This window comes from Pleuronectes platessa, chromosome 9 (assembly GCF_947347685.1).
Source record: "Pleuronectes platessa chromosome 9, fPlePla1.1, whole genome shotgun sequence".
NCBI lineage: Eukaryota > Metazoa > Chordata > Actinopteri > Pleuronectiformes > Pleuronectidae > Pleuronectes > Pleuronectes platessa.
In genome coordinates this window covers 10,257,482-10,270,088 of record NC_070634.1, presented here as the reverse complement: position 1 = coordinate 10,270,088, position 12,607 = coordinate 10,257,482, and the positions used below count along the sequence as shown (strand labels likewise).

The 12,607-nt window shown below is 42.8% G+C and overlaps 1 protein-coding gene across 1 annotated transcript in view; it reads left to right on the top strand.

The window, feature by feature from the left end:
* The window catches only part of ncanb (neurocan b), a 129,352-nt gene that overhangs the window by 103,222 nt on the left and 13,523 nt on the right, over positions 1-12,607 (top strand). Inside the window, exon 14 of the mRNA XM_053430699.1 lies at positions 6,337-6,495. Within this exon, the coding sequence (XP_053286674.1) occupies positions 6,337-6,495 (159 nt within the window). The remainder of the gene's footprint in view (positions 1-6,336; positions 6,496-12,607) is intronic.

The window sequence follows — 12,607 nt, the reverse complement described above, 5'->3', positions numbered from 1 at the left end:
AAATCTGATGAGTGTCCAGAATGAAACGATAAAGACGGCGGCCGTAAAAACCAAAGCAATGAGCAGAAAGATGCTGTGAAGCAGTAAAACTTGAGAGTGAGGTGATAATTCTCTGAGGATTTGTTCATTGTGATGAAGATGAGGATGGCACATCTGAGTGTGGATACCCAACCTGAGTCTCATCGGGACCAGTTGGTACCTGACAGGTTAGGGTCAGGTATCCCGGGTCAAATTCAAACAAAACATTTCAAATGGAATTCAGGAAGAGGCTGATCTTCTCTTTTTTTTTCCTGCAATGCAGATGTCTGTAATCATGGAAAAACATTCAGGGAGAGGTTAATGGACAATAAAAAACGAATCCTTGTCTGGCTCATTTAGTTATCTCCCGGGCTCGCGCTTTGTTCACATCTATAACCTGTACCTTAAATGTACAGTTACCTGCATTCCCACTCAGTGTAGAGTGATATAGAATTTATAGAAAGACATCCACAGGATCAGTTGTGAACATGCTGTAGGAGTTTCTGCCTGTTTGCTGTAAAAGCCTGTGCTGCCCTCCCTGTTACCTCAGTGTCCTCCCTCAGCATCAATCTGCAGAGACACGTCTGAGGTCTAATTCTGCAGCGCGAGTCTTCACACTGGCATCGGTCATCAAGCTCTGCAGCTGTGGTACTGTAACATCCATTACTCCTAATTGAGAGAAACGAACAATTAGGATGTTCCATTAATCAACACTGCCCTTGTAATAACCATTAATAATTCCACAGCCGCTTGAACACTCTCCTCACATCCTCACCTTTTGGCATCCTCCTCATTTCCCTCTCTCTCTATATATCTCGCTCTTTCTCACACTTATTTCCCCATCTCTTTCCGGACCGCTGTCATCTGCCCAGTTGCAAATGGGACACTGAGCTGCCAGCAGTCAAAGAGTCACACAGGGAGGAGGCAAAATGGCAGCGCAGGCACACACACCCACACACACGCACACACACGCACGCACAGAAACGCAAACACATGCAGTTTCATCATTCGGGGGATCTAAAAAAGCCAAGCCGCAGAAATATCACTCTGTGACGTGGATAAACGACCCAATCAGTCAGCGTGAAGTGCATGGCCTTTTATTTCCTAACCGTCGTGCTCTAAAGTCTGTGGGAATATTAATCGCTGAAACATACCCCCTACCTCTCGCTCTGCTTGACAGAGGGAGCACGGGAAAAGGAAGAGAACGACTTGAATGATGTCTAAATATTTGAAGAGGTTGATGTGATGTCGGGCTTTGAGCCTCACTGTCAGCGAGCGGGAGGAGAAATCAGCAGAGACTACGTTCAAGATCTGAGGGGGAGAAAACATGCCTGTTTATTTTTGATCACTCCCTCTTCTTTCTTTCTCTCTATCTCTCTGTCTCTCCATTTCTCCGACTCTTTCATTTTCTTATTCTCACCCTCTCATTTCTTTCCTCCTTCCATGTGTGTGAAGCCTGTCCACACTAATACAGATATTTTGCGAAATAAACGTTTTCCCTCTGCGTTTTGAAGCCTCTCGTCCACATGCAAACATCTTTTAAGTCACTAAAAAGTGGGATTTCTACAAAGGCTTTCCAAAGTGATGAATTTCAAAAACTCGGGTGTATCTGCATGCACCAGACACAACAACAACAACAACACTGGCGGCTACATACAGTTTCATCTATGTTTAGGTAGCACTGCTCGGTCATATAACAAGTTTGCAGTTAAATCTGTCATCATTGCACCACATAACCAACATTCACTATCTTGGATCTCAGCATCCTTCTCTGGTATTTCCTGGACCGTTGATGTAGACTTTATTGACATTCGCCACCTACTGGCCCGGCATGCTTGTTTGAGCTGAAGTTGTTTTTATGTTCTTGTCTGGACGGCGATAATCTGTAAAACCAAGTTCATGTGGATGAAGATATTTCTTTAAAAAACAGGTACAAATATCTGTTGTACTGTGGGCAAAGTCTAACTTAAGGTTCTGTCTTCTTGGATACCATGGTTTCTTTAGTAGAAATTGACCAGCACTAGCCTACACACACACTCTTGACTGATGGGCCAGAACACACAGCAACAGAGGTTGTGCGATTTTGCAGAAGTGTGTATGTTTCATTTGTGTGTGTGTGTGTGTGTGTGCGTGTGCGTGTGTGTGTTTCTCTCTCTCTCTCTCGCTCTGTGACTCCCACCCTGGCTCTCCTGTCCCTGTGCCTGTGGATAACAACCCGTTCTCCACCTGCATGAGCCAAAGTGGACCCACTCCTGATGTTAATACAATGAACCAGCTGTAATGTGGGTAAACACTGAGCAGGTGGCTTCCAGTCCGGATGATGGAGTGAGAGAGTAGAGTCAGCCGAGGGAATGACAGCATCAGGGAGGGATTTTGGCCCCGTAAGACCACAGATAACAGCAGCAACATTGGACTAGCTAATGTTAATCTATAACTCTGTTCAGAAACATGATCTTATAGCACATAGGAGACGTAAGGCTGTGAAATGCTGATTCAAATGCAGCTGGTTTCTCTTTGAAACTGACAGAATTTTCTAATGTATTATAGATCGCACTGCAACAAAGGTCCGTTGCTAGATGACGATATTCTGCAGCAAGAGTCGAGCCTGGTTCAAACGTTTCGCAGACAAAGCGGCATTTTCACGATTTGTCCTCATTCAAATTAATAAAGCGATTTTTTTTTACGCGGCCAGTCTGAAGGCAGATAAGCTTTTCCATAAATACCCAGTCCGTCGTCTTTCACTTCAAGCTTATTTCAGTTTGTATTAATCCACAAACAGAGAAACAATCTGCAAAAATCCGTAATGGTTACCAGTTTATTAGTGTCCTAGCACTAACACGCATAAGGTTTGGATTTAGTGAAAGAAATTTGCTCGTGAGTTTTTTTCCTATCTTGTAATAATATGTTTCCGTACTGTGTTGTCTCATTGAAGCTGTAATCTTCATAATCTACATGATACTTACCCCAATCTCTCTGTCTCTGGACTGTGGGAAGACGCTGGAGAAAACCCACCCAGACACAGGGTTAATGTGCAAACTCCACACAGAGAGACCCCCGTCTGAACCCCGGATCAGAACATGAACCTTTTTACTGTGATGCACAGGGGCGGGACTAGGGGGCGCTGGCCCTAGCTAAAATCTGATAGAATCCTAAAGTGGCCTTGCCCTATCTTTAAAAAAGTACTCACTTACCTACAATACCAACAACAAATATTAAGATTATTATTTTCTAAGCACAAGGAACAATTTTTCTAAATATATTCAATGACCTGACTTTGCTCAAATCTTTAGAGATAACTGTAAACAAGGAATGTACGTGAGTGTCTGACTTCTAATTGGCCCCTCTTTGTAAATTGTGACCCTTTTATGGCCATTGACTCATACAAATCCTAGATCCGCCACTGGTGAGGCGACAGTTCCAAACTGAACATATATCTGTGGAAATTCTCAGTCATCCAGGTAATGGGAGTTGATGATGTGTGCAACTGGACTTGATTGTGTTTCTGAAGCTGTTTCACCTCTAATCTTATTTAGTTAGAACTGAAGCAGCCTCTCGAATGAGAGGTGACACTTCCAGAAACAGCTGCATGTGTACACCTGAACAACTCCTAAAGATAACCTGGCCTTGGGTGTGAATGTGAGATAGAATGGTTGTTTGACTCTATATGTTGGTTCTATGATACACCAGTCACCTGTGCAGGGTGCAACACGCCTCTCACCCAATGTCTACTGGGATTAGCTCCAGCTGACAGTGTTAACTGTAATAATGTGCTAAATGGTTCTTACTCATATCCAAGCAAAGCAAAAGAGTTTGGAAGAAACCATTGTCACCATTGAATTTGAATCGAGTTCTGTCCGTCCTCACTGTCCAGTGAATGAATCAGCCCACAGAGATTATACTCATGCCCACATCTACAAGTAGACTGGTGCTCCCACTTGGCATTGTAAAAGGAAATCTATTCTGAAATGAAGAGGACATGCACACTATGGTCCAAATGGGAAGTTTAGCCCGGACCCATTTTTGCTCTTAGGGCAACAGGGTTAACCAGAGAGCCACTGAGCCGCCCACAGGAAGCTGAGGATGTTAAAGTGGCTAATTGGGTTTCATGTCATTAGTGCGTTTCGAGGTCATCAGAATAAATCCCCAGACCAGCAGGAGAAATTTGAGTCGGCAAAGCAATGAAGCAATTCTCCTCTTCTGCATTTACATTTACGATAATTGTCAGAATAACTTAAATCATTTCTCAGAAGACATCATTAGACAAAGTAAGGTCAGGAGTAAGATCCAATCACTTTATCTGAACATATGACCTGAAGTTCAAGCACTGCAGGCGCTGCAGTGTTTGTGATGGACGAACAAACTCTCTCTGTTGTACAGATAACAATGCTCATATTACTACTACTGTTTGCTGCTAAAAACTAAAGGAACCAGGTGCGTGTTAGTACATTGTATGTTAAGGACCAAACATGCGTCTGCTGATAGTAATGCCTACATTTTCCTTCTCCTGTAGTTTGTCACTGTTTCAGATCTGGTTCCAAAATGTTCTCAAGTATTCTGTAAATCTGGTTTAGCCAGATGAGGGACAGGGATGTGTCTTTAATTTACAGTTTGTCAGTTTTATTTTTACGTGGATGACGTGGATTTATGTTCTCGAAATGTCCGTGGAGTGACAAACCTCATTTAGTATTCAAAGCAATGCTAAGAACTGTTTGTACCATGATCCATGTCATGCATGAATACCTCCCTCCTCACTCCTCTTCAAATCCCCTGTTGGAAGTTAGCTGCTTGTCTTCCCTCCAAGGTAATAAGAGTTAAACCCTGCCTGCTTAGCTATGACTGACACTGGATATCATTTGAAAGTAGCATTTAAGAGTTTTGCTACATTTTTACTCTCTTTGAGAAATGATAACATATTTTATGATTCAAATTTGGTAGTTAGATGTCAAAGTCCAAGGTCACTGTGAACTTATAAAACATGTGTGTTCGTCCACAATCTCCTCTAATAACATGCTAAATATATTTGTATTATTTTATCATTGCCTGTGACATATTCAGATTTATGACGCTCACTGCTGCAGCTCCACTTGACTCGCATCTCAGACGTGTGCCTCGTGCTGTGCGGCTGCTCTGACTTGTTAATATGAACGCGACCGTCACGTACAATGTGAACAGGGGAATTACATTTTGTGAAATGATGTCACTGCCCTGAACAACACTGTGAAAAGAGGCGAGCCTCACAGTGTGAAAAGCATTTTCTCTCCCAACGCAGGATGGAGGTGTCTGGGCCTTTATTTCATATTGCAGTGTAAAAGGCCTTCAGTAATGAACTCCTCGCCTCTTCCTTCCACAGCCAAAATACATCTCTCTGCATGCTAAGCAGGGCCCCATACTGCCCAATTTACTGGTGTCGCTTCCGATTTGTTGGAAGAAAAGCTCAGACCTTCTCTCCGATCTGTGCACTGTAGGGAGGGAGGGGGGCACATGAGGGGGTGAGGATGAGGGGAAGCTGAAGGTGGCTGACATATCGAGCCAGAGCCACATCAACTGTACATACACACATTCAAATACACACATATTTGCACACCAATCCAGCATGGAACCGAAAGCCACACACACACATCACATTTGAAATATACAGCTCAGAGTCCCGCTGCTAACCCCCAGAGAAACGAGGGAGGGTTGATGAGACGGAGATGAAGGGAGAGAAGGACGAAGCGATGGAGGTATGGGTGGAGGGAGAGTCGCTGCAGCTACAGGACTGTGACAGGGCTTAATTACCAAGTGAACGCGGCGCACTGGAAGCAGTTTCTTAGTAGTGTTGTCATTTGAATAGATTAAAACGCCCTTTCACTGTACTAAGCTGTCTCACCACAGACTTGCCTCTGCTGTGGATTTAAAGTCCAAGTCAAATCAAAGAGAAGGAGATACAGAAAGGAGGGCGAGATGGAGGGATGGCGACGGAGAGGAGCGTCACAGAGGGAACGCAAAGTAAAACCGAACTGAAAAAAGAAAAAGAAGACGCAGAGCGGCAGAGGGGGAATGTGTTATATTGATTTGTGGGCTGTAAGACACATGAAGGAATTTTCTTTGTGGATCCAAAAAGATATGATCCAAATGTATGTTGGTTTTCCATTTCTTATTAGAAAATCCTCTTTCTCCTTTCCTGCAAAACACTATAACTCATTTGCAGCTGCTATATCGATGTGTCACGGTTACAAAAGCCACATTTCTCTTCTGACATGGATTTCCCATTGACTAATCACTGTCCTTAACAATCATTCTCCTTTCCATCCCCCCCCCCCCCCTGTACTCCTGCAGACACAGAGGGCTGCGAGCACACGTGGAGGAAGTTCCACGGCCACTGCTACAGGTACTTCAGCCGCAGACACACCTGGGAGGATGCCGAGAAGGACTGCAGGGAGCACAGCGGTCACCTGGCCAGCATCCATAGCCTGGCCGAGCAGAACTTCATCAGAGGTAAGTGGAGGTTGAGGAGAATGAGAGGATGAGGACGGACTTGGCACAGATAGCAGAGCCTACGTAATCCGATCTGATTACACAGCAGGAAATCTTAAATTAGACAGATAAGTGTGGGCATGCAGGCTTCCTTTGGTAAAAGTCAGTTTCATTTTCTGCAGTGCTAGTTAGATTCTTCAAACATGACCTTCAGGTAAAGTCCAAAGAATTGAGTCTGGACTTTACCTGGCATTTACATTTCACACATGCACAAAACAGCGGGAGGTTCTTTGCACAAATATGTTCACAACAGCAACAAAGGTGGCGAGAAGTAATATATATATTAATTCTGTCGCATGTTAGAAGACTTTCTGCTGACCATAGACCAGGGGGTCAGGTGGAGAAAGTCTGCAGATAATCCAGAGGCTCTCACTCGGACATTTGCAATCACACATGCGTCTCCTCCAGAGAAAGTACAGAGAGTTCAGGAGTTCGGTGCATGTCTGAGAGCAGCTTTAGTGAGGAGCATTTCTTAGGTTTGATGGGGATAAAATGGCTCTGGTTAAATCATGAGCTCATCTCAGCCATGCTCGTGGCTGTGGGAGCTTGCATATACCTTGAGCTAAAGGCTAATGCAAAGTACAGCTTGGGTGAATGTCATCAGATCCCGACACTGGAGATGTATTTCAATAAAAACAAATTTATAATTGATTAGTAAAGTTATTAGAATTTTTCCAGAGGGGGACGTGGGTGTCAGCATCACATTTGTTGGCAGGTGTTTTTGTTAATATTTATTTTTATAAATATTTGTATTTGTAAGAACAATGGAACTGTTCAAAAAGTCACACACACAAATAACTGAAGAAATGTCACAAAACTATGCAAAGACTATTTATGCAGTGTAGCACTTACAAAAAAGCAACACACACATAAGCCTTTGAAAGAGAAATCTTATTCAATAAAAGAAACCAAGGAAATATAAGGTAATTGTCAATGTTGCTACGGTTGTTAAAGAATTAATAGTCCTACAAATAAGAAAGCTGAACTTTTCAATTAGTCACACACGAAATTACTCAAAATGTACACCCACACACACACACACAGACAAACAGTCCCAGGGAGACATGCACAGCTCCACTGTCCCAGTTAGAGTGGGCACAGCCCGGCCACAGCACCACCAAGCCCTGGGAAAAGCCCCCCGCCCGCCTGCACAGCTCTCCAGGGGGCGGTGTCAGTTGCTAAGCAGCTTCCATACATTCTGACGCTCAGGCCCCCCCGGCTGCGTGTCGCAGCTCCTCACAGGGAGCATGTCTGCGGCTCTGTAGCGGAGCTGCTTCTTGAGGTCTCCGGTATAACTCCTGTATTTTCTTGAATCTAAGTCGGGTTATGTACTCTTCTAAAGGCCAGGACTCTACGTGAGGAAGCTGCGCATCTTCTGGTCTTGTAATAGCAGTGTCCATGGCTTATCATTCACTCGCTAATTTATGATTAATTAATTACGCCACTTGAGGCCATACGCACAGTGTGTGATGCGCGTGATGGGAGCGGTGGCCATGAGTTCATTTGTTAAGAAGTTTAAGTCTGGGTCAGTGTGTCAGACTAACCGACCGACAGATGATGTCAATCACATAGCCATGTCACTCAACAAATGTTGCCTGCACTATTTAAGCAACTTAGTCAGAATGTGAGTCTTTTTTTCTTTTTTTTTATAAAAATGCCATTGTAACATGGCAGCACATTTAAATGTAAGTAGAGAAGCTATCAATAGAATACCAGCACAATCTTGAATTTCTTCCAGGGTAAGTGCATTTCTAATGCAAGAGGAGCTGGCTCTTGTTCTTTGAAAACCTGGTGAAACACTTTGCAGTTCACTTTCACATTCTGGGTCACTGGGAGGTGAACTCAGCAGCTACGATGCTGCTTTCGGTCCCTGTTGAAATAATAAGAGGTTTTGAATTTGCTGCAGCTCTGATTCACTCTGATTAGATTTCTCTCCATAGCAACAGCAGCTGAGCCGCAGCTTGGGTTTAGATTTGTCTTTTCATTTAAAAAATATGATGTTTCCAAAGTTGCCTGTTGTTAGATTACGCAGAGGACTTCCATGTTTGTATATGTTAAAGAGACCTAGGAATAAAACTTTGTAAATAAATCTTGTAAAAAAAAAATGTTATGCCGTGAGAACAGTTTCAAAACTAGCTGTACTTTACAGCTTTACAGGATTCAGGCAGATTGGACTTGCACATTCCACACATTCATTTTAAGTTGTTTGGATAAACTTAGCTTTACAACCATGTCTGTAGGCGGGAGCATTACTGTTAAGCAGTAATGCCTACAAATCATGTTAAATGATACATCTATATTTAAATATGTCTGTGTCTATTGGGCCTACATTGTTTGAATGTGATCAGATAATTTGTGTTCGCTAAATAGCACAGGTACATAATAATAAACCTACATGCTGAGCACAGGGGGCGGTGCCTGCTCTTCCTCTCTCATCTCCATCCCTTGCTTTCTCTCCTTTTCTCTCACTTCTCAAACCTGAGCCTTGATTGATGCAGTCTTTTCCTTTATGTCTTCAGTGAGGAAAATAAACACATGGTTCAGATGATATTTATATGTAAATGCTGCCAGCCTCCGCAAGGATAACCTTGTAATGAAAATAAAAATATATCAAAAATATTATTATAAAGTCCATTTAAAATCTTGACACAAAATGAATTGAAGGAAAAGTACTTCAACTTTCATTCAAAGTTTCAGACATAGGCTGAGAGGGAAATAACATAGGCTAACAAGCTAAGAAAATTATTAAAATGAAACTAACTATCCTGAGTCTTGTCACTGTTTATTGTAGTGCAATCTGAACAGATGATATCTGGGGTTGAATATCTTTGAACTACGACTAACCTCCATCATATGCCGGCCGATTTAACTGCATTCAGGTTTGTTGACATAATCAAACAAACCCTGTGTTGAGTCAAGATTTTATATTAACAACAAGATTGTTCTCTCACTCACCCACACACCAGCTGTGCTGCTGCTGATGGGACTGTCACAACTGATGCCAGGAACACAGGAAATAGGACCAAATAGCAGATGGAGAGAAAATGCAGTTCACTGATTTAATAAATAAAAGAAAACAAAGGTTTAAAAGATGGTGAAGCTGTCCACGGTCAAAACAGCAAGACGGCTGAAAACCGGCAAACAGGTCCGACAATCGGTGACAAAAATCTAAATCCATGAGGAGATTCTAGTCTGGCCTGTTATTCTGGAGAGCTAATGAGAGCTTCTATCAACTGTGTTAGAACAATTAAGAGATAATTGATGGAAAATATTGTGGAGGTCTGGAGCTGGTGTCTGTCAGGCCACAGACTGGAGAAGACATGCTGGTGTTTGCCGGGCTACCGACTGGGCCCCAGGAACAGACGTCAGTCACACTGCCGACTTAGATCAAGGAGCAGCTGTCCGTCAGACTGCCGACTGGAGCTGAACTGGTGTTTGGATGGGAGACTCAGGGACCAGCTGGGGGCCTGGCTGGACATTGATCACGGTGATCTGCAACAGATTTAGCGATGCTGGGCAAAGCAGAGTCGGGTTCAATAGACAGCTGTGTCTCTTTGGTGCTGGTGAGCTTGGGGTGTTGATGCCACCATGACCCACGCTTCTCTATAGGAAGAGACAGATAGCTGGAATGCAGTCTGAAGACTACCAGAGGGAAGTTGCACCTCCTGGTACCCCCCTGCTAAATTCACCTGTTGTAGTAACGTCAATTCTGAAACTGAGACTTAAACTGTGATACAAACATCCACAGTCTCATATTTTATCAGAGGATGATGGAGATATATTAAAACTACTTCATTATTAACACTATAACACCTGCAAACTAGCTTCATTACACCTGTTTCTTCCATCTGCATGTGTCACATGACTGTATTGGTCCAGTCATGACTGAGTTCACTCAGAGTGGAGTTTCATTTGTTCAAGATTGATAATGACCCTGGTGACTGCAGAAACCCAGAACACTCGTTCAAGTGACTGCCATTGAAAATGAAAAAGACAGCAAGTAAAAAATGAAAACAGACACGTAAGGAAATTAACTTCAAAATAAAACAGGGAATAATACAGTCCAGGACGTCACACAGGGGCAGAGTGTGGAAGTTGGGGACCTTGGCGTTGTACTGTACAATTGAAGAAATTAGTGAACTATCTTCAGACTTAATAAAACAAAAGAAAAAAATACTTCAATACTGCTCGTGTGGTGTCACCAAAGTGTCCTCAAGCCCCGACATTCACATTCCGGACACTTGTACGATACCACACAAGCAGTATGGAGGCATGTTATGTTTTATTTCTGTAGATTTTTTACGTCTGAAGAATTTTCATTCTGGGTGAACTATCCCTTTATCACAAATATTCCATAATTATTATTTTACACACATCAGAAGAAATACTGAGGTGTGGACCTCAGTGGTGGGGACATGAAGAGGTGACAAGTGAACAAAAGGATCCATTTTGATCAATCTGTTGTCAAGGTGTGGATGGAGCCACCCTCCCCCATTGAGATTGCCTAACTCAGAAATAATCTATAGACTCTCACAGTCACCAATCACATCTAACAAAACTCCAATCACTTTTAATAGTGGCCATTATTTATCTCTCAGCTCTCACTGGGCTGTCTGCCCCCAACCTGCGACACCCTGCTGCTCCTCGCTGTTGATTTACTTCATATCTGCTCCTCTGCTTTATTACGACCGCACTCTGCGATGGCACCTCTTGTCTTACGTATATTCCATAACTCCGTGATAAATGTCTGTCTGCTTCGGCTTTGCATTTCCCCTCTAAAAAAAACGCCCTCAAGAGCCGAGCCTGTGCAGCCAAGTAAATGTGTGTCGCTGTTTTTTTGGCGATGAAATGCTGCTACAGGCTCTGATGTAAGTGTTTGTGACACAGCACTTAATAGATTATCACGATGTTTCTTCCAATGTGATTTGTTGTGAAACAGGTAAGAAACGAGGGGGAGGAGTCGGCATTTGTGTCCATCAAAGTAATGCAAGTGTTGATATGTAAACACTATTAGACCAGGTTTGAGATCTTTAAATGCAGTGGATTTAAATTATACTTGTTGTTTCCGTGTAAAAAATATGTTAAACTGCCTTATGATTTATTTAGGTTTATCTTAGTCTATATATATATGTATGTTCATTTGTTTCAATGGAATGACTATATTGAGGATTTTCACGACATTCATATTTGCAGCATGTTCAGTGGATGAGACTTTCTTGTCAAGTAATTTTAAGATTGCATTTATTTGTAATATTTAACAATGTTATTAATTATATATTTTTGCTCTGGTTGTCTAAACCAGCTGCTGTAGATTGTGTTGCCCCATGTAACAAAACCAGCCCATCTGGTTTTTCATGTTTTCCTGAATTATTCGCAACATCATATTATCATTTTTGGCACAGGAGCAAAGAATCAAGAAAGAAACATTGCTGCACTTGTGTTTTAGTGCAAGCTTTTTTGGGGGTGTTCTTCCTTGCCTTAAATATTTGACCACAGAGAGCAGTTTGTCTGTGCCAGGCAGCTTCATCACACTTATATGAATTCTGTCTTTTTTGGTGCCTCATAAACCTTCATCTCCTCATTCCCAGCGTCTCGCCCCCTGGCAGCGCTCCATAGCCACTTGTGCTGTAATAAGGCCAGATCACCAAGCATCTGTAATATCGGATCCAATATTATCCTCTGTACCCTCCAACAGATGCCAAGACAGGGCCGTCCATCTCGCACCCGTCTCTCTTCTGCACACGCACGGTTACCAAAAAGTGTGTTTAATCGCCTCGAAAATGGGCGTCTCCACCCCTGCAATAAGAGGATCAAAGCCATTAGGAAGATTAATGGGCCTGGTAATGGTGTTAATCAGATGCACCATGATTGGAATTCCATTACATATACGCATGCACATGCACGCGCCCGTTCCACCTACGCACACAGACACTCCAACATACACACAAATGAGACTTAAAGGCCATTGTTGAGTTTTCCTTTCACACACTAACAAAAATCTCATCACCAGGGAATCACAGGCAGAAAAGGTCTTAATTAATGTGAAGGACAGAACATGTCAGAAGAGAAATCC